At 43.8% G+C, this 23,322-nt stretch overlaps 1 protein-coding gene across 1 annotated transcript in view; it reads left to right on the plus strand.

Moving 5' to 3' along the window:
• Nucleotides 1-328: 328 nt before the first annotated feature.
• BARX2 (BARX homeobox 2) overlaps nucleotides 329-23,322 on the plus strand; it is an 80,678-nt gene continuing 57,684 nt past the window's right edge. Inside the window, exon 1 of the mRNA XM_003819875.5 lies at nucleotides 329-3,642. Within this exon, the coding sequence (XP_003819923.1) occupies nucleotides 3,456-3,642 (187 nt within the window). The 5' untranslated portion in view covers nucleotides 329-3,455. The remainder of the gene's footprint in view (nucleotides 3,643-23,322) is intronic.

Consider the following 23,322-nt stretch of genomic DNA (forward strand, 5'->3'; position numbering starts at 1 on the left):
GCAGATTTCAAATCAAAGAACTCGTCTGCGGGAGTGTCTGGATTTTGTGAGTTTTGTGCCTGTGGCCGAGTGGAAGCGGAGAGGAGTGAGAGCGCTGGGCGACGCGGCCAGCCAAGGCGAGGCCGGTCCCTCCTGGGCTTGGGCTCTGTCCCTGCGCGTGAGCCGCCTGCAGCCTTCCGAGGGGCCGCACCGCGACCAGGAACACGCGAACGCGAGTCCAGACCCGGGTTTGGAAAGAGGGAAGAAGGAGAGGAGGAGAAGGGAAGTTAAAAAGAGAGAGAGAAAACAAGGATGAACGATGGGGAGAAGGGAGGGCAGAAGAGAGAAAACAGAAGCGGGAAATTCGACAGAGGAGGAGAGGCCCAAAGGGCGGGGAGCAATGCGGGGAAGGGAGAAGTGGGAGGGAAGAGGAGGAGAGGAGTTAGTGGCGGTGGAAGGAAGGGGAAGAACCAGAGAGAAGAAAAGAGGTTAAGGAAAAGAAGAGCAATGCAAAGTCGGGGCCCCGAATAGTGCCGCATTCTGTGGGCACACGCCGGGCAGATAGAAAGTATAAACGCGACGCGCTCGGCCCCTGGTCGGGCGTCGGGTCCTGGTGCTGCCGCTCAGGTGCTGGTCCCCAGCTCCAAGCCCGCCTCGTAGTCGGCGCTGCGGGTGAGGTCGCCCGCAAGCACTCAGTTTACTGGCGGCTGCCTACCAGCGGCTCACTTTCCTCGGGGCGCCTACAGCTCCCCGCCCGGCATTGCCCCGGGAGCGAACGCTGAGCCCCTGCGCCCCAGCCCCGACTCAGCGCAGCGGTTTCCCTCTCGGCTTGCGCCCGGGAGAACCCCCTCCGTCGTGGCGTCGGACGGCGATGCCAGGGCTGAGCGGTGGGCTGTCCCGGGTCCCGCGCTTTGACCGCGGACCAGCCTCAGGGTCCCGCCGCGGAAGCAGGCGGCGCGCCTGGGGCCAGCCTGGAGACCCCAGAGTCCGGCGGCAGGACCCCCGGCGCCACCCGGACACCTGGCAGCAGTTCTCGCCTGCCCTTCAGCCGCCTCTGCATGGAGAAAGAGAATGAAAGAAAACAATTCTAGATGGAGAGGAGGGGAGGGGAGGCCAGTTTGCAAATACTTCGGGAATGAAGTTCCTCAAAGACGCGTTGCGGGCCTTGTCTAATGCTAGGCTGTGACTTGGCCTCTTAACATCTATTTTCTCACGCCTGTAATCCCAGCACTTTGGGAGGCGAAGCGGGTGAATCACGAGGTCAGGAGTTCAAGACCAGCCTGGCCAAGATGGTGAAACCTGGTCTCTACTAAAAAATACAAAAGTTAGCCGGGCGCGGTGACGGGCGCCTGTAATCCCAGCTTCTCGGGAGACTGAGGCAGGAGAATCGCTTGAACCTGGGGGGCAGAGGTTGCAATGAGGCGAGATCACGCCACTGCACTCCAGCCTGGGCGACAGAGTGAGGCTTGGTCTCAAAAAAAAAAAAAAATCTATTTTCTCTAACAGCCTAATGATTAGTCCTCTGGGCGTGTCCCTCCCTCCGAGGCCCAGGCGCCCGCATTTACTTGCTTCCGCGGCCACCAGGGCCCCCTGGGCAAGCAGCTCCGCAGAGAGCCCGCCGGCACTCGCGGACGCTTCTAGGCTGGGAGCGGGGAGGAAATGTCACCGGCCCCAAACTCGGCCCTAGGGAAGGCCATCCGCGTCTATACTTCTCAGTGTCCCTGTCGTGCGTTTTCCTTCCAACCCCATGCACACTCATTCCAACATAAAGTCGTGGAAACGGGCGTGCACTGGGCTGTTCCCGCCGAACACCGGGCGCGACTCAGGCTGCCGGAGGCTTCCCGGGCGCGGAGGCTCGGCGGGGTCCCCTTTACGCAGCAATTCCAATGAACAACTAAAGTCCGTACAGATTTTGATTGGAACAGACCCTAAGACTAAGAGCCTGGAAAGAAAAAGGCAAATCACCCAATAAACACCTGTCTTCGCGACTCTCTAACCCGGTCGTATCGCGAGGGATCCGGAGATTGAAAGCCCCTTTGCCGGAAGACTCGGGCGCTGGGAGAAGCCCGAATGGGACAGGCTGCCCCAGTGCCCGCCGGCTCCCTAGAATCGTGCAGCTCTGACCCTTTCCAACGAGGAAAAAATGTTTTTATAAACAATGTTTTTAAAAAAAACCGCACACTTTTTAAAAAAGTCAGAATCTCGCTCTTGTCGCCCAGGCTGGAGTGCAGTGACGAGATCCCGGCTCACTGCAGCCGCGAACTCCTGGGCTCAAGATTTCCTCCTGCCTAAACCTCTCCAATAGCTGGGACTACAGGTTTCCTCTTGCCTCAACCTCTCCAGTAGCTGGGACTACAGGCGTGCACCACCATGACTGTTTTTAATTTTTCTTTTGTAAAGACAGGGTCTCCCTATATTGACCAGGCTGGTCTCGAACCTCTGACCTCAAGCTATCGTCTCACGTCGGCCTCCCAAATGTTGGGATTACAGGCTTGAGCCACCGCGCCCGGCGATAACTCACACTTTTATTAGTTTTTCTTTTCTTATCTTTTTTTTTTCCTCAGTTTTTTATTAGGGTAACGGACGGGGCCAGGGTCATTTATGATTTGGGATCTTGGGGCAGTCAAGTTTGCAACTTCAGCTCAAAAGTCTTACGCTCGGAGCGCGCAGGCTCAGCGCGGGCTGCGAGACTGCGAGTGGAGGGCTTGGGAAGCCGCGGTCTTCGGGAAACCGTCCACGCGGGGAAGGAGAAAGGCACGGTGGGTCCTCGGGGGCACTGGCTCTGTGGCCCGAAGTCCCGGGAGCCTAGTGAGGACTAGACTTCTTTCTAGTAAGAGACCTGAACGTGCCCTCCCGCTGGGCTGCGGACACTGGGAGCCGGGCCGGCGGGTGGCAGGACAGGCAGTAAGGTGCTCATGGGGGACACTGCCCCGGGGAGCTACCGGCCTGGGCCTTGGCCGCGGGCTGGGGCGGTGCGCGCTCCCCGCACCGCGCGCACACTCCTGCACACACACCTGGAGCGCGTCCCGGGGGGGAGGGGGAGGAGAGCCAAAACGAGCGTCTTAAAATAGAGAGCCAGGCAGAGGAGCGCGAGACACCAGAGCGGGAGGCAGCGACTGAGAGCCGCCGGGCACTAGGCGCGCAGGTCGGCGACGGAGTGGCACGGGCGGGCGGGGGCGGGGTGGGCGCGGACGCCCCTCTGCACACACTCCGCACCCGGCCCTGCAGGAAGCTCGCGCTGATTGACAGCTGCGTTGTCCCAAAAAGGCTCAGCGAAGATGCTGATCTGCGGGTGGGTCTAGACGCGCGGCAGGCGCGCCCGCTACCCGCTCTCTTCCGCGCGCCACCCGAGCCCCGCCGCCTCCCCAGCTGCCGGGAGCGGGGCCCAGGCCCCGCCGTCGCGCCAGCCCCGCGGCCCCGGCGGGCCGGGCACTCGCAGCCGCGCTCGGGCCGGCGGACGCTCGCGCCGGCTCACCATGCACTGCCACGCCGAGCTGAGGCTGAGCTCGCCCGGCCAGCTCAAAGCAGCCAGGCGGCGCTACAAGACTTTCATGATCGACGAGATCCTCTCCAAGGAGACCTGCGATTACTTTGAGAAACTTTCCCTCTACTCCGTGTGCCCGTCGCTGGTCGTGCGACCCAAGCCCCTGCATTCCTGTACGGGTAAGACGCTCCGCTAGGGGATAAGTGGGGTTCGGTAGCTTTCACGTCCGTGTAGGTGGCCTGTGCTTTGCGACCCGAGGGCGAGAGGAAGGGTTAAGTTAAGGGATTCTTTTCCTGCGCCTCCGCAAGCGGTGGGCATTTCAAAGGCATCGGCGACGTGGCCCGGAAGGACCACGCAAGGTGTGGATCGCACGAGTGGAAATAAAATAAAGGCAGCAGGGCCTTAGGAGTGGGCTGATTGTCCACTCCTGATTGTCCTGCAACGCCTGATTGTCCTGCTCGGAGGAGAACGCTTCCTCGTTTCCTGCTGAAAGTTCAAACACTTGAGCAGGTTCAGCGCCTAAATCATTGTTTCAGGAAGTGGTGCTGTGAATTTCAAACTTGAGCTTGGCGGCCTTGCATCTCACCTTGAGTTAACTTGTCCAACCTCCTACTGTCTCCACTGTGAATTTTGCAAGTAAATCAGTATCCTGAGGTTCTCAACAAAATCTCGAATTCACTGAGCTTTGCTTAAAATGATCGCCCTCTGAGAAAGTAGTTCTGAAGTACATTGTCTTTGTGGCACAAGCCGAAAAGGTCACCCTCGTTTGTCTTAAGCCGAAAAGGTCACCCTCGTTTGTCTTAAGTGACCAAAACCAACAATGATAACAATGAAAACATTACTCACACCTGGGTTTCTCTCTTCACAGGAGCTAAGAGCAATAGTAAAGATAAAGAGAACTTAATACATATATTGAAAACGTAGTAGAGTTTCTATCGAAAATAAATCCAAGGTACTTTAAAAATTTTGAATGCATTAAGAGAAGATCCAAGTTTCAAAGTATCTCGGCATTGTTAGGATTTAGGTTATGGAACATGGGTATAATAAAACGAAAAAGAAGTAGGAGCACTTTTTATCAGAAAAAAGTTATTGAGTGTGCTTTCCATTAAAGGTAAGCATAAAGTATTTCCAAACCAAAAGAACCTTTGAGATTGTTAGTTGCATGAGAGGCATGAGATAAATTAAATTACACTTAAAATGAAAAAATGAAGGGCCAACAGTTTTGGAAGATATTTTTTGGAACATTTGAGTTGTTAATGCTCAATGCGTGGAATCCTGTATTTTCTCTTGGTTCCATTGATAGTCCCTATATGACAATCAGTAAACATATGATAAATACATACAGTGAAGTTCTTTTAAAACCAAATTGTTCCTATATGTATTTGGTTGTAAAATGTATACTGTATTCAGTTATGCCTTTTTAATTTGTCTGTAAGGTAGAATTAGGCCTGATGTCCCATAACAAGCCTTGTCATACTGAATTTTTAAAACCAAGAAATATATGAAACAAGGAACAAATAAGAAATTTTAGAAACAAGATAGATCTCCTGAGAACTGATATTTTTACATTTGTGTATAGGTGGTTGTGGACCCTTGGACACATATATACTGAATAGGGGTGATAAGTTGAATATTGTTTTGAGCACAAATCATCCTTTGTTATAATAACTCAATTCCCTTTGAGGAAAAAGAGAGGATCTGTTTCAGTCATTAACATTGCGTATGGGACATTCCCAGGACAAAACAGAACAACTTCTAAGCACCTAGGTAGAGCCTAGTGCCGGCAGAATTTTCAGTGACTTTGTGCTGTGTTGACTTGAAGGCAGCTTTTCCTGGCTTATAGGAGTCACAGAATTGGATCATAGAAGAAAACGTGGCAGAAGAGGAGTAATAAATAGCTGCAGAGAATAGTCATTCAGTCAGAGGTGGCTGAGTAAGTGCCATGTTTTATTGAACCTTGTGTGGGAAATAAATCAGAGGAAAATAAAATGATTCATATGTATTTTTGTGAGTGTTATAAGTGAAATGCACGTATGTCACAGACTTAAGTGTTGCTCAGCCTTGTGCTTTTCGAAGTTCACTGATGGTTCGTGGTAGAGGGTGGCTGTTGGCAATGGTTTTCTGGCTCCATTATTCCAGTACTTTCTTCTTTCGGATTGTTAGTTGAAAATGTGTCGTTATTTTGCTCTAGTTGAGAATTAAAATATAGAAACTGGGATTTGCTGGTGGAATTAAACCCATAAAAACTGGCTACAATAGTTCATACTTTCAGATCATAAGCCTTCAGTGGGTTTACAATTACAGTTAAAGCCTTACATGTATTAGATCATGGGAATCCCATTAGTGTCTTCTCAGGGGTTTTGCAAATACCATACTTTCAAAGCATTTTTGTTTTTAACAGTTAAGGTCAGGACAAAAATCTTTGATTAGATGAATGTAATCTTTTTTCTTATTAATTAAAAAAACCAATAAGTTGCTAGCATCCCAAAGGACACTGTAATTTTTTTCTTTTCTTTTCTTTTCTTTCTTTTTTTTTTTTTGCTAGATGGAACTAAATGTTGAGCACTGGTGGTGGAAGCAATGCATAAAAAGTTCAAGTGAAAGGCATACATTGGAATTAAAGTTACTGAACTTTCTCAGCCTTTCATTTGCTGATTTAAGATTTAAATAAGTGTAACCGAAGTGAACTGTGTCGGGTAAAATAATGAAAACTAAGAGAAAAAAAAGGCCTCAAAATTAAAAAGTTACCAGCATGTACAATAAGTACATAAAATTGGGATGGAAAGAAAACTACAGCATTAAAAAAAACCAAAAAACAAAAAACACTGCATAATGAAACAGTTCATGCTGTGTGGATTTAGTAACCTAAAGGTCAATTTATGGTACCAAATATCAGGCAGAATAGCATGTATTCAAGCAAACTGAGAAATGGAAATAGTTTTCATCTCAGGCAGATAATCACCTGACAGGAATTTATTGTTCGACATTCTAGCCTTGATGGAATCCTCACCTTCCAAAAATTGTTGTTTAACAGACCCTTTCTTATTAGAAACACAATAATTTTAATCTTGGAAAGATGTCTCTAAATTTCTTTCGGTTTCCTAGTACGTCTCGTAAATCATCCTAATAGACACTGCAAAAGGGAATCCTTTCCCTGTAAGCCCCACCACAGAACGGTTTATCATTACATTTAAACTAAAACTTGAACAGCTAAGCCCAAAAGAATGCCTCCATTGGAAAACAGTTGTGTCATTCAGGCCATTGGTGAGGGGTGGAATATGCTTAGAATTAAGTTAGTATATAAAAAGTTGGTTTTATTCTTAAATCTGTAAACAGTAATCCCTACTCAGAAGGCAGTGTAATGCCATTTAGAAATCAGCGATGAGCTCTCAAACTTCAGAGCATTGACCGTCATTACAAAGGCCAAAAAAGAGGTGCATTTTAGGATATCATAAATACGCTTCACTTTAGGATGCTTTATTTTCTTTTTCTGGTTGTGATTAATGTTTCTTGGTGGAAAAGCCCACTTGAAGAAAGCTGGTTTCTTGGGGTCGAATAGTTTGTGGAAGCATCGGCGTGGTCATTTTTGAAGCCTCTGCCTTTCTGTCTGATCTTTAGAATCAGGCAGTTTCTAAATTTGAGGCGTGTTGAGAAAAAATGGATAACTTGCTTCACAAAAATAAGGATTGTTACAATTACCCTAAGGGTTTTCACATGAAGATACTGATAAATGAACCTATGGTACTAATTACTTTTATTATAATTTTTCTACTTAGAACCTAGAATTACCTTACATTTGCACATGCATATTTGTGGGGAGGTGAGTGTAGATACTTGGACATTTTACAGCCTGCGAATAGGATGAGACTTTTAATTATTCCACTAACCTATAATCTAATTCTTTTCCCCTTCTCTGGCAGAATGGGTCTGTTGAATCTCTTACCTCTCTGATCTTTGGTGGTTAGACCTACAGAGCTGGAGGGGCTCATAAAATCATAGATCAATATCCTCAAGCAGAAGGTATTTTTTGCAAAGTGCCAGGGTCACGTCAGTGCTTCGTTATAGTTTCAGTCCACTGTATGCCACTCTCCTCCTTGTCATAGTACTCAGAAATCAGGAAGACTTTTCCAACTTGGTTACACACCCAGGACTCACCCGTGCAGTCACACCCAGGGGACAGTCAACCAGCCAGTTAGAAGGGACATTTGGGGAAGGGTGTTTATCTTTTAGGAGGTGGCATCAAGAACATTTTATCCTGTGGTGGATCCAAGAGAAGCAAGTCCTTTGGGGTAGTGTCCTTGGGTGCATTTTCATCACAAACATTGGGTGTCATCCCAGCAAAAAATTAAATGCGGTGCAGGCATGTATAGTGTCTCGTTTGGGAGTTAGGGAGCTGGCTAGCGCTTCATGGAGTTGGCTCTGGTGACTCTCCAAATCTCAGCTTGGTCTTTTTCAGTCAGAGACCCAAACTCATAGGATCTTAGGAACCTGAGAGTTGGATACTGGAATGTTAATGGAGAAACATAAACCAAGGTCTGGGAAAAATGATCGTTATCAACAAGCATTTGTATTTCTGCCAGAGGCACATAGGCTTTTATTAGCAATTACTCATAACTGCTTCTCCTGTTCCCATTGTAAGGGTAAATAAATAGAGGGATGCACGGGATCTGGGACTCATCCAGGGTCAGAATATATTTGGAACTGAGCTCTTTTGGGATCCTTAACTGTTATCTCACTACTCTTTTGTTAGAGATACCAAGGGATTCCTTAGGAGTCAGTTTTTTTTTTTTTCTTCCAATAGCGGGATCTTGGCTCACTGCAACCTCCACCTTCTGGGTTCAAATGATTCTCCTGCCTCAGCCTCCTGAGTAGCTGGGATTACAGGCGCCCACGACCACACCCAGCTAATTTTTGTATTTTTAGTAGAGACAGGGTTTCACCATGTTGGCCAGGCTGGTCTCGAACTCCTAATCTCGTGATCCACCCGCCTCGGCCTCCCAAAGTGCTGGGATTATGGGCATGAGCCATCGCGCCCCCTGTGGAGTCGGTTTTAACTCATGAATAGTTCATTAGCGGTGTCTTCTCTGGCTCTGATTTTTCTCAAAGCAAATGAAAAAACGATTAGAAATTTCGTTCACGGGTTGAAACGCCCCTCCAAATGTCCACTCTTCACTATCATTTAATTCAATAATTTCATTCAACAAATATTTATATTTGCTTGGTGATGGCATTGTCATTGAGTCTATTATTTTGAAACTTAATCTAACTGTTGACTAGCAGTTAGGGTGTTTAAAAAATCCCTCTCAACTACTTGTAGAACCATTGCTAAGCCCTTCTTTGTTTTGTTTTGTTTGTTTGTTTGTTGTTGTTGTTTTTTCCTAGTGTATGTGAGAGGCAGCTCGGAATTGGGATAGGGGAACATCTAATACTTTTGCTTACTATGTGGAATTTTCTCTTTGAACTCTACCTACAGGGTGTTATCACCAGCAAAATTGTCAAATCAACTTTGCTACATACAACTCAAATGAAACTCTATTATGAGGCTGATTTCCTACAGATATGTTTGTTTTTTGCTGGTTGTATTTCTGGATCCAAGACTGAATTTGTGATAGAAACATGGATAGTATAAAGTTGTTAGTTTTAGCATATCCTAGAAATCAGAGTGGAAACATTAAATGTAACATATCCCAAAAATCTATATGAAAAGGAGTTAGGGTTGCAAAGGATTATTTTATTTATAAAGAGAGATTGAAAGGAAAAAAAAGAAGGGAAGAAGGAAAGTAAGAGTGGGTTTCTTTGAAATTCTTGAGGCTGCACAGATTCAGCCTCATAGCACAGCATTCCTCCGAAGGGCTGTACAGGCAAAACAAAGGTGACTTGTGAAATTCTGTCGCTCCGTAGGTACTAAATGGCTAAAGTTGATTCTACTTAGACGCGTGCTGGGGCCTTTTCAAGGTTGAGATCCAGAGCTTAAGCTCTGCGCAGCATTTAGCCTTCACTCTGGAAGACTGAGTAAATGTTAAACCAGAAGCAATTTTAGGTGTTATTTGCACTTTGTTTTGAGGTCAGGTAGGAGGAGCAGCAGAGATGCAAAGGTAGGTACGTCACATGGGCTGAGGCCTCTTCATTTGTTTTTGTTTTTGTTTTATTTTTTTGAGACAGGATCTTGGTCTGTTGCCCAGGCTGGAGTGCAGTGGGGTGACCTTGGCTCACTGCAACCTCTGCCTCCCGGGTTCAAGCGATCCTCCCACCTCAGCCTCCCTAGTAGCTGGGACTAGGGCTGACGTGTGCCACCACGCCTGGCTAATTTTTGTATTTTTAGTAGAGACGGGGTTTCACCATGTTGGACAGGCTGGTCTCGAACTTCTGACCTCAGGTGATCTGCCCGCTTTGGCCTCCTGAAGTGCTGGGATTACAGGCGTGAGCCACTGCACCCAGCTGAGGCCTCTTAATTTGTACTGAGCTTGTGGACATGCATGCTATGGAGCCTGAGGGTCTTCCCTGCCACACGTCCTGCCCACGACTGTAGTTAGCAGACTAGAGTTGGTGGGTCTATGGCTAACTAAGCCCATTGACAAGCTCTCAGCTGGAATACGGTTAGAGGGCTGCAAGGACTCAGGTGGGATGCATAAATTAACGCCTCATTTTGCATCTTCTGTTGGGGATGCAGTTCTGTTTTACACTCTAGTCTTGTGGAATGGGTGTTTCTAGTGTGGCTCTAGGGACGCACTCACAGCTGGATTAACCACCTTTTCCCCGAGAACTTGCTAAAGCCCACAGGTGCTCAAAGGATGGGCGAAAGAACACTGTGCTGCAGGTGGCACCCTCTCTTGGAAGCAGCATGACGACGAGAAGAAGAGAAGCATTGAGGGCATTCGTGCAAAGACTGCGAGCGTGGAGAAGCACCTTGGGCCTGCCTGTCGGTGCCTGCCTCCATTTTAGCTACCTGAGAGGATAGAACGGTAGTTTCTTTCCACAGCACAGATGGCAAAATCAGAATTCATGTTAGGATTTATTAGTAACGGGAGTCAGACCAGGACTTTGTACAAACTTGGTGGCATTCACAAATACTCTCCAGGAAGAGAGGTGTTTTGTTTGTTTGTTTTTAAACCAGAAAACCTTTGCAAACCCTCAGGATTTAATTTATTTTTATTACAGCTTAGTAACAGTTAGAAGAAGGAAAGTCTTGTTAAAATAAATGCTCTAAATAAAAACACAGTTAATTTTCCATTACCATGTCTAATTACTCATCATCACCAGGGCATTTTTATATGGCAATTTAACTTCTTGAAAGTGGAAACTTGGCACACGTTTAAGGAAGAAAGCCATGCACCTAGATAGATATCAGAAGGCAGTATAATTATATTTGGGCTCGAGTTGAATCCTACATATGATTGCTCTGAAGAAGAGAGAAGAGAGGGCCTCTGTCCGTAGTCACTAAGGAGAGACTCTGGTTTCTTGAGTGCCAGTTGAAATTGAATACAGAGGGAGAGAATTCTGAAGATTAGGTGATGTTCAAGTACATCTGAAAAGGGCCCCTGCCAGTCACCAGTTGAAGCTGATTTCAGGGCTAGTTGAGAAGTCTGGAGGGCAGCTCTGTAGGCTTCCTCCTGGCAGAGCGCACACAGATGACACAGCCTTCCTCCATGCACAGGTCAAAAGACGACTGAAGAGAAGCCAAGTTGGGAGGATCTCAGCACCAAACTAACTACGTTCCATGTACAAGCGGACACGCACCAACCACGTCCCGCGTGCAAGCGGACACGCACCAACCACGTCCCGTGTGCAAGCGGACACGCACCAACCACGTCCCGCGTGCAAGCGGACACGCACCAACCACGTCCCGCGTGCAAGTGGACACGCACCAACCACGTCCCGCGTGCAAGCGGACACGCACCAACTACGTTCCGTGTACAAGCAGACATGCTTGCAGGATTCCTTTTTACCGCGTCCTTCCAGCTTACCAACATGTCCTTAGGAACATATTCTTCTGGGTATTGAGGAAAGATGAGTATTTTCTGTTTTTTGTTTTTTTTGTTTGTTTGTTTTTGAGACAGAGTCTCGCTCTGTCACTGAGGCTGGAGTGTAATGGTGCAATCTCGGCTCACTGCAGGCTCTGCCTCCTGGGTTCAAGTGATTCTCCTGCCGCAGCCTACCAAGTAGCTGGGATTACAGGCGTCTGCCACCATGCCTGGCTAATTTTTGTATTTTTAGTAGAGATGGAGTTTCACCATGTTGGCCAGGCTGGTCTCAAATTCCCAACCTTGTGATCCACCTGCCTCGGCCTCCCAAAGTGCTGGAAGCCACCGCACCCAGCCAGATGAGTATTTTCACAATGTGCATAGAATAGGATTGGCTGCTGCCTAGGTGATGTCAGATCATTTCTGATCTTTTTTTTTTTTTTAAAAACCAACATATGCATTTGGTAAGTGATATGATGCTTATCCTTTGGTTTTTCTTATTCAAGGATTACTTACCATGTGGAGAAATGGAGTGGTCTTGGGCCTGATGAAATTTCATGAAATAGTGGCTATATTTCTGTCCTGGGAAGTACCTGGTACTGGCAAGTCCCTGATATTGATAACCTGCCAACCTACACTGCCCACCTCTTTCTTTCCCAGAGTCCTTTTCACTCGGTGAATTAACCATCACTGAGACTCAGGATGATGGGCTTTTCCCAAAAGAGGTCACAGTCTCGTGTGGATTGAAGGAAGTGTAACTTCCATGCTTAGTTTAAGCAATATCTAAGGGAGCTGACTTTGCACATTTCCTAATGGTAACTTATAGACAATGGAATGCTGATATTGCATCTTCTTATCTTGAGGAAATATCATGGGCAAGAAGAGTTGCTGAGACTCCTTTTTCTGAGTCTTACAGTACTTATCCAAGGGGAGCCACAAACTTGAGAGAAATGCTAGAAATACTTTATACCCTAAACCATATTCATAGACAGGGCAATAATAGTAATAGCGACTGTTTAGAAATTACCTAACATGTAATAGGCACTAGACTCAGTGCTTTTTGATCAGCTTCAAAATATCCCTATGAAATAGGTTTATCATCTCCTTTGGTAATGGTGGAATCCTAGAAGCTAAGTGACTTTCCTAAAGTCTCAAGATACAAAGAGAGCTCTTATGAAGCAATAAGAAAAATGGGCAAAGGCTACAATCAGGCAATTCATAGAAAGGAAGATCTCAATGGCCAGTAAACATGAAAGGATGCTCAACCTCGCTGATAAGTGGGAACACCCGAATTAATATGAGATACCATTTCACACTCACCGGGTAGCCCAAAATGAAAGGACAAAATCGGTTGATGACAAGGAGATGGAGCAACAGGCATCCTCCACACTCCGGCGGGAGTGTTGTATGGTACGATTATTTTGGAGAGCAATTTGGCAACAAATGGCAAAGCTGCAGACGCACATACCCTAGAGCTCAGCAGTTCCACTCCTGGGTATGTGCCTGGAGAAACCAGTGTATGAGTGTAAAAGGATACCTGTAAAAATGTTCACCTGTGTGTTATGTTAGTAAAAAATAAAAAACAATTTAGCTGTCCTTTCAGAAGGAAAAAGGTTAAAATAATATATGCTATATCCATGCAATGAAATTCTATGCAGCAATTAAAATAAATGAACCAGATACACTTGTATTAATATGGATACATTTTAGGAATACAATGTTGAGAAAAAAAGTTGTAGATTGATACTTACTGTCTGATACCATTTATTTAAATGGTTGAAAAGGCACGAACTAATACTACGTATTGTTTAGAGAGGCAGGGGCATAGGAGTGGGGAGTGCTAACCACAGGTTTTTATTTTCCTATGTAATTTATGTATTTATTAAGACAAAAAGGCCTAATGTAAATATGGCTAAGTATTACGATGTGAAGAAACTTGGGTCATGGCTACATAGAAGTTATTGACATTATTCTTTGTACTTTTCCATACATCTGAAATTTTTCATAACATGAAGATTGAAAAGTGATAGCACAAGAGACCGCACATGTCCACAGAACTCTTAATCTTGTGGAACTTTTGATCTTTTTCTTAATAGCTTTTCTATCCTGAAACAGTAGCTTTTAAATGCAGAGCTTGTTGTACATAGTCTCACAGTGGGAAACTGAGAACACTTTATAACTAAACATATGTACAACTCACACTGAAACAACCACTGTGGCTTCTGAAAGTGGCTTTTGGACCTTACTAACCTTGCCTGGCTGATTGAGGGTATTATTTATCACCAAGATAACTGCTGTTTCTCCAGTAACGCTTTGGCATAGAATAAATAGTCTCTGAGTTGGGTACATGCTCTTGAAGGATGACTAGTGAAGTATTTGGTCCCCCAGTCGTGCAAGAGATAGTTGTCAGGGTTTTTCTGCTTCTTCTTACTGATGTTTAAAATCATTATAAACTGCCTCTGATTGCACCTTGCTTTTATAAGTATTTGTTGATATGACAATATACTACCCTTAGCATTTCACCAGTGGTCCTTTGCTATTGACAGTTTTATTTACAGAAATTATCTAAGGACAGCTGTGATTGAACCAAATAATCTAAAAATGTTAACGTGTAGCTTCTTAGCAGGAAAGAATAATGTTGATATTGGCATATTATTATCTGTCCAAGTTCTCTTTATAGTCCATAATCATGATCTGATTTTAAAAGTTTGTTCAATATGTGGTATTGGGGACTGTTAGAAGGGATGAATGTTACCATGGTGATCTCACAGAGATGTCTGTTACCAGTAATCAGTGGGCATCCTATTGTTTGGAGGAGTAAACCTGGACCACATTTTACTCCCTAATGACAACCGTAGTGGCAGAAACTTTATTCAGCCCAACACCAAAGACATTTTTCTTTTCTCAGCAAAGTAGTCCCAATTTAGAAATGTTGCTATTAGACATTTTGGCAAAAACGTGGCCTTTTGGGAGCTCTATCTTTCTGTGTCCTTCCAAAGGGAAAGTATTAGTGTGGAGGAAACAGTTTGTACAATCAAGAGTTTGCCAAAGCATTTCCCCTCCTGCCACCACTCCTGTCTGCCTAAATAAATACATAGACAAATAAACAAATTAAAGCTCTGGAGGGGGGGCCTCACCCCACCCACAGGATCTGTGGCCAGCGTGGCCAGATTTTCTTTGGTGCTAAGAACGAGGACTGTGCCCAAACTGGACGTGATGGAAAGGATGGTGGCTCTATCAGTTTCATTACCAGGGTTCAGACTTTCGCGGGTTACGGGACAAAGTCCTTCTGCATTTTATTATACCCAGGTAGTCGCACACTCTGGCTGGGATCAATTAAACAGACTGACACTTTTGCTTGTGCCTTACTCTTTCGACCTCCTGGAACTCTCCAGTGAAACCTTATTCCTCATAAAATGAACTAGCCAGGCTTGGGGCTGTGAATGTAGGAAACATTATCAAGGAAGATATTCCAAAGAGCTGCCGTGGGACTACATAAGTCAGAGAAAATGCAGAGGACTTCTTGCTGCGACCCAGGAGAGTCTGTTCACCGGCAACAAATCTGACAGATCCACTTTTGAATCCTCTGTCTGGAACTACTTAGGAAAAGACAAGCAAGGATTTAGGATATTTAGGGTAAATTTTAAACGTGTTTCACTGAAAGAGAGAGAGAGGAAGGTGTTTTAATATGGTTCCAATCTAAGACCTTTCTTTTCCATGACTAAACATTTCACTGAAATAATTGGTAAGTTACCCCAGAGGAGATATTTCGGGAAGGTGTTGTTAATATTGTTATCCCTGGATATCATGGTAACTCATTAATGAACCTCAGCACGTTAGACAGCTGTGGCTATTGGAAGCATGTTTTCAATCATCAGTTTAGAGCAAGGCACGAAGGAACACCCTATTGGAGTGCTTGCTTTTTTTTCTACTGGGAGATTGGGCCTTTGCTGGTTAGAACAATCAGGGGCTAAACAGCATGTTTCATTTCTTAGGGAGCTGCTAAATAGCAGTAACAACAATAATAAATGGTAACCATGTGCCCGGCACTGTGCTAGGTGCTTGTATACATAAATGTGTTCTAGTGAAATAGTTACTATTACCACTGCTTTTCAGGCAGGGGAAGTGAATCTCAAGGAGGTTAAGAAATGGGAACGGGGTCACACGAATAAGTGGCAGGGTTGAGATTGGAACTTGCATCTGTCTCTTTCAATATAGACTCCAGTACTGGATATGATTATATGAAAATGTGTAAATTAGAACATGTCTGTCTCATTACATATAGGCAACATAGTGTGTGTGTGTGTGTGTGTGTGTAGATATAAAAAATATATATGGCAAGGTCCAATTAATTCATCAGCTCTGTTGGAACTTATTTTGAACCTGCCAACTCTTTTACACATATTTATACTAATTTAATGTGTGCCAGTTAGTCTTTCATTTCCTGTGGTGATTGGGGTTTCTGAATGATTCCAGAGGGATTCCAAGAGGCGGTGGGGTTTTGGGGGGAAGGGAGGTGATTGGGAGATTGCAGACCTGTTACCATCTGGCTGTGTGACTCTCCACTCCTCACTGCCCTGGGGTCTGTGTCTGTGTCTGTGTAGCATTCGCTACCACTCTCTGGGTCACGGTGCTTCCATCAGCTGTCATTCTTTGAATAAAGCTTTCCTAGGGGAATCAAGGGTGGAATTCCTACTCATTCATTCATTATCAACTAGAGAGAAAGTGCTGAACAACTAAAGCCAACCAAATGCTTTGAGAGTTAACACTTCGGATATTTTTCATGGAATACTCATTAGGTTCAGTGAGAAAAAATGTCTGGCCGTTGATTGGCATCACTTAAAAGAACGAGATTATTTTTTCACATTATATCTGGCTGAGCTGGAGTGGATTCTGGGAATCTCTATTTTTAAAAACCTTTCTGTATGATTACAATGAAAAGTCAACTCTGGGAACCACTATAATGTAGATAACAGCTTAAATATGAGATTGATGTAATTTGTACCCCACGACTCAAATGTATGAAACCATTTAGTGGAGTAATCCTACTGTTGGGGTTTTGAGTCAGACGGTCCTGGGTTTTATTGTATTTTATTGCCTGTGTGACCTTAGGTAAATTTCTTAACTTCTATGACACTCAGTTTCCTCATCTGTAAAATGAAGATAATAATAATCACATACATAATAGGGTTATTGTGGAGGTTAAATGAGATAATGTATATAAAGCTCTCAGTATTTTATTGGCTGTGTGACCTTAGGTAAACTTAACTTCTATGACACATAATTTCCTCATCTGTAAAATGAAGATAATAATAATCACATGATAGGATTAGTTGTGGAGGTTAAATGAGATAATGTATATAAAACTCCTAGTATAGTTTGTGGTAACAAAGTGCTTAGTATTTGATAGCTTCTATTAAAAATAATTATCTTACAATAATAACCTCATCACTGAAGTACAACCCTTTAGGGAAAGATTACCATTATTGGTGAATTAAACTTAAGAAAAATTAAAATCTTAAAAAACCCCACTTTACTCCAGGGCATTTTTCTGGGTTACAGCGACACTGGCTGCTTTTAAGGCCCCTTGCAACCTGAGTGGTCTGTGAATTGTTTGAGTTCAAGTCTTCATGAATTAGGTATGTTTCATTCCTCCCACTTTTCTGTTTTGTAATATGAATTCAGAATTTTATAAATTCATAAACGAGTGGCACAAACAGGTCAACGCTACAACATCACAAGATGTGCTTTGTTACTTTATTTCTTTTTTTTACAAGAGTTTCCTAGGATTAATTGCCCCTAGGAAATGTTTCATCACACAGCTGTAAGAGTCTCGAGAACTGTCCTAGAAAAGTGGCAGAATTTCTCAACACGTTTGATTTCTTTTCTTCTTTCAAGAGTAGAGTTAGGGATAGTCTTTTTTTTTTTTTTTGGAAAGAAAAAATGAAACTATTCTTTTTTTCTTATTTTCGAGCACTGAGAGAGGAAAATAACTCCACTGAGATGTTCTTTTCCAATTAGGTAGCATGGAAAAAGGTAATCACTTTCCTAGTATATTATTGGGTCTGTGATTCAGAGTGAGTTCCAAATGAAGTGCCTTTGTGACAGCTTTTAAATTACTGGTGGGGCTAGCTTCTGAATGTATTCTAAGTGGTAACGATGGATGGCTGTCATGTGGAGGAACTGCCTGAGGAAGAGTTCCACGTGGATTTTTTTGGGATTGTGTTTCTCAGCTGGTCACTAGTGTCTTATGAAGTTTAGTATCTGCTGGTGAAATACTTTAATTGATGAATCCCCTCCACGGTGTGAGAACTCTCTTGATGAGGAGTTCTCACCTTCTATGGTGCAAAGGCATCGCCAGTGAACAGGGTGATGCCTCTGTCCAGCCATTTATAATGATATTCCGACAGGCAATCTCTAGCGGCCTCATCCAGGTTCTGTGGTGGGTGGGGGCCAGGTGGGATAAGACAGGTGGATGTGTCATCACCACTGAGACGGAGTGGCATGGATTTATGAAGAGTGAGAAGGCTGACTTTGTCCCCTAGGGTCCTCAGACCCATAGAGTCTGAGTTTTCTGAATTGTTGAAATAGGACTCAGTCAGAGACATGGATCGTTGGCATCTTGTTGAGAATATTCTATTCAGCCTATGGATTCAGAAAAACAAAATGCGCATGTGTTTGTGTTCCAGTAGGAGGGGAGTAGGCAGGAATGGGGTGGGAGTGGAAAAGGAATGTTGGCCAATAGGGAAGGGAGAGTGAGGGGTAAGGAAACAAGTTAGTCCACTGAAACAGGGATCCAAATGCTTACTCAGCATTTGTTGTCTCCAAGAGAAAAACAAATTGAAAAATGAGAATGGAAGATTTCATTTGGAAATGGCCCTGTGAGTACGTGCTTATTTTCAGAGGCGTTCCTCATAACTGACAGCAGTCAATGACTTCTGATTGGGCAATGGCCTGCCCAGCCACACAGGTAGCCCAATCATCATATGTATTAATGGTGCATTCAAAAATTTCATCATCCTGGGTCACAAAAGATCATGACGACTGTATTATAATACAGTAATGGTATTCATGCAGTGGCGCACAGAAAATTGTGTGTACTTGACGCACAGGCGGTGTGGAAGCAGGATTTAAAGTAGAACTCCTGTCAAAAACCTTTCCTCCAGAGCCTCCACTGCCTCATTCTGTGATGTTTCAATACGTCAGTTTCTGCTGTTGGTAAAACACATCTTACCTCCCCAGTATGTTGGGGAGCAGTGATTGATGAAGGAGGATTAATTTGCTGCTTTTCGGGAGGGACTCCGTGCAGTCTCCAGGGAATTACATGTATTATGGTGTTTCCACAGAAAGCTAGACCAGGGATTGGCTAAATCTGGCCCACTACGAATTGTTCTACTGCCACAAGCTAAGGATGGTTTTCACATTTGTAAACGGAGGAAAAGAAATCAAAAGCGGAACATTTTGTGACCTGTGAAAATTATGTGAAATTCAGAGATCAGTGTCCGTACATAAAAATGTTATTGGAACACAGCACATGCACCAGTCTGCGTGTTGTCTGTGGCAGCTTTCATGCTGTCACAGTGGAGGGAGAGGTTGTGACAGACACAGCATGGCCCATAAAGCCTAAAATATTGACTTGCTGGCCCTTTACAAGGAAGGTTCGCCAACCCTTCCACTAGACTGTTGGAAGCAGAGCTCCTCAGTTACGAAATAAGGTTTTTACTGATCCACAAACTATGATGTCATTCCAGGGCACAGAAATACCTCCTTTGATCCAGGGTTCTGTTGTCATCCTGTGACACGAGAAAGACCCGACAGTGGGAGTTTAATGGGGAATTTTGCAAGGACTCTCTTAAAGTGAGATCAGGCTCTGGGCTTTAAGGATAAATTTCCAGACCTTTCTAGAAGTAACACAGGATTTTCTGCACGGAGAGGGGGGTCAAAAATATTTATAGTAAAGTGGTAGAATTCAACAGAGTATTTTTGGGACTTTCTCTTTGCTGCCGCAACCCTGACCGGTTTTCCCAGGGGGAATCTGAGGATGGCCCCTGAGGAGAGGCTGGGCGTGTCAGCATCACTGGCATTTTTCAGTTTGAGATTTGGGTGACAGTTTATATGCTTCTTAATTGACTTTAACCTGCTGCCCATCCCTAGAAGTAATAGTAATGGTAATAAAAGTTACACAATCACATCGCCACAGCTCTGTCCTGAAGGGCTTGCATAGCTGGATGGAGCACTTAATTGGGATGGTCCACTCTGCTGGGGAAGTGCAGGAGACTATGTGCCTTTGGAATTTTCAACTCTTCAGGGTCAGGAACTGCCAGACCTCTCAGGAAGGATGAAGCATGACTCTTTCTAGTTGCTCTCTTATTTACATCGAGGCCCTTGGGTCAGGGTGAGGCTTTGCGTCTCCAAGGTAACCTTTGAGCTAATGAAACCCACTGTGGGGTGAGAGATGCGAAATTAACCTGATTTGCTGCAACTTCCTGTGCACTGTCGGGCTTACCAGCCAGTAGGCTGAAGAACCCTTGAGATCTGGCCCTTACCATAAAATGGAGAGGAGTGTGCACAAGTGCAAGGTTGATTAATGTCAGAGGAGATGACTGATGTTGGTAGGTAAAATTCCACTTCCAAGAAAAGTATGTGTGGTACAGGTGACACCTGATTTTCTTACTCCAAATCACAGATGATGTTGAGAAAACAATAATAATAACAACAATACACACACATAACAGGAAACACTGGTATAATACTATGTGCCAGGAACTGCTCTGAATGCTCTTATATGAATTAACTTTTTTTTTGTTTGATTCTTATTTTTTGAGACAGAGTCTCGCTCTGTTGCCCAGTCTGGAGGGCAGTGGTATGATCTCAGCCCACTGCAGCCTCTCTTTCCTGGGTGCAAGCAATTCTTGGGCCTCAGCCTCCTGAGTAGCTGGGATTACAGATGCGTGCCACCGTGCCCAGCTAATTTTTTGTATTTTAGTAGAGACGGGGTCTTGTCATGTTGCCCAGGCTGGTCTTGAACTCCTGGCCTCAAGCGATCCACTTGCCTCAGCCTCCCAAAGTGCTGAGATTAGAGGTGTGAGCCACTGCGCCCGGCTAACTTATTTAATTATACCACAGTCATATGAGGAGATACTATTATTATTCTCATTTGACAGGTAAAGAAACAGATAGAAGGCCAGAAATGGTTTTTCATGCCTGTAATCCTAGGACTGTGAGAGGCCAAGACAGGAGGATCATTTGAGCCCAGGAATTTGAGACCAGCCTGGGCAACATGGAGAGATCTTGCCTCTACTGAAAATAAAAATTAAAAAAAATTAGCTGAGACCAGAGGATCGCTTGAGCCCGGGAGTTCAAGGCTGCAGTGAGCTATGATTGCATCACTGCATTCCAGCCTAGGCAACAGAGGAAAATCCTATATCTAAAAACAACAACAACAAAAAGAGTGGAGGAACAGAAGACAAATCCGGTCCTGATCACCCTTTGGGAACTCTGTTGTCTAATGCGGCTTAGACTCAAGAATTTCTTATTTTGAAAAGTATGGTGCTGGGTACAGAGTAGATAGATCCTCAGTAATGCTTTCTAAAAATATTAAATATTTAAATATTTTCTGATTTTCTATTATTACTGATTTGATTTTCCTCATCTAGTTCTTTCTTTGTAGGCCATATAAAACTATCCCTAGAATGATTAGGATATCCTTTTTTTTTTTTTTCCTGGAGCAGTAAAGTTCTTACATAGCTGAAGTTCTAGGGAATGTATTAGTGTCCAAATTTGCAAAGTGAGTTAATGACACGGACACAGTTCAATATTTTATCCACAACCTTAGGAACTATTCCAGAATGGCTATGATTTAAATGAATTTTATCTTACTGTTAATATTTTCAAAAATTAAATATTGAGTAAGGAAAATGTTTATAAAATATATGTATGATAAAAAGAATAGTAATACAATGAACACTTGTGTCTACCCACCACCGAGTTTAAGAAAAATATTTCAGCTAGACAGGGTGGCTCATGCCTATAATTTCAACAGTTTGGGAGGCTGAGGCAGGAGGATTGCTTGCGGCCAGGATTGAGACCAGCCTGGGCAACACAGTGAGACCTCATCCCTATAAAACATTTAAGAAATAAATTTAAACAAAAGAAAAAGAACATTTCTTCTGGGTTGCCTGGGTTCCCCTCCCTGATGCTGTCTGCGTCTCTCGCCCATTAGAGGTCACCAGTATTTCAGTTCTCAGCTTTTCTCTGTAGTTTTGCCATGTGTTATCCCTAAATCATATGTTGTTGAGCTTTGGACATTTTTGAACTTTATATAGATGGAATCACACTATACTTTTTGTGACTTGCTTTTTCTCATAGCATTGCATTTCCCAGATTCCTCTCTGTTGCTGTGTGTACCTACGGTTCACTCATTTTCATTGATAGAGTGTCCAGTGTGTACATAAACCACACTGTTTATCTGTTTTGTTGATGGGCTTTGCGGTTGTTTTTGCTGCTTTGAACGTGCTTGTTAAATTCCTTTTTAGAAAACTAATGATCAGGAGGACTCATTTAAGTGAAATAGTTTTTCTATGAGAAAAATAGTTCTACAGTTTAATGAAAATTGTAATATCTGCGCCTTGAACAAACAGATGTAGTTTTTATTTTGGGACACATGCTAACTACCTATGAAGTGGATTTATTTTTAGTGGCTTTTTTTTGGTTAATTTTTTTTCCCCAGAGTTGAACAATGATTTATTTTAATTTCTAAACCAAATCAAGGCATTTATTGTAAAACCACTAGAAAATAAGTCTTCCCAATTTAACAGTATATGTTTTATAAATATTTTAATAAAATGAATTTTAAAATATTAAATAATTTTAGTTAGAATGTGAAGTACTTCTCTAAATTAAACATTAATAAAGCTTTTTCATCCAGAGCAACAAAAGAATTGCATTATATAGGTAAAATGGCCTCTGCCCTACTCACATTTATTTGCGGACTGGAAAAGAAATGTTTATTTCTAACATTTTTTTAGCTTCAAAAGACTTTAGAAACCTTTTGAAATAATCTGCAGAGCTGTGCAAAGGCACCGAGGTTTAGGACAGGCAGGAAGCTATAGTCCACTGAGCATTTTTTTTTTTTTTTTTTTGACTGGAAAGAAAACCAAAGCCCAGAGTAATTAAATTGCTCAACCAAGATCACTCGGAGGCTTGCAATGCCTTTGAAATACAATGACTCTAAACTAGCTCTATGAATCTGTACTACCATTTCTAAATTAGAAGCCACAAGTTGCTTTTTATAATAATATATATTTTGTTGCTTCTGTGCATCTTAATTTATTTCATATAATTTAAAAAACAAAGTCACTAATCAAATCCATAATGACAGTTTGGGATTTGATTTTTAAAATGCTTTTCTCTACCCTGTTGACTGTGCCGAGCCTAGAGAGTCTATTTAGTTCCCGTAGGCTGGTTTCTGGGATTGACAATATTTCCATTGTCATACAACTCTGCTGTCGCCAGTGATGTTCGAGGACCAGCACTACCCTTGAAGGATCCTGCTGTTGTGTCAACAAATAATGGCACAGGCCTCTCTGACAGCTTGTCCACAAACTGTCCTGAGGGTTTCTGTCTGAAGGAAGCAGCAGCTTTGCAAGAGTGATTTTAGTGAGGTCGTTTGGATTAGATTGAGTTAGTGGGCCGTGAGTTCCATGCATTTAGGGTTGTGTGTGAGGCTTTTCATGTTCTTGGAATCTCGTCCGGCCCTCCCGGTCACACCCCTCCAGTGCCACGTTCAGCCCTCTCTCTCTGCACCCATCCTGAAATAGCCATGGTTCAGCATGGAAGAAATCCACTCCTCTAATCCCTCAGTGCTGGTCAGCTCTGCATTTGCCTGGGGGTGGGTTT

This window comes from Pan paniscus, chromosome 9 (assembly GCF_029289425.2).
Source record: "Pan paniscus chromosome 9, NHGRI_mPanPan1-v2.0_pri, whole genome shotgun sequence".
In the NCBI taxonomy this organism is placed as follows: Eukaryota; Metazoa; Chordata; class Mammalia; order Primates; family Hominidae; genus Pan; species Pan paniscus.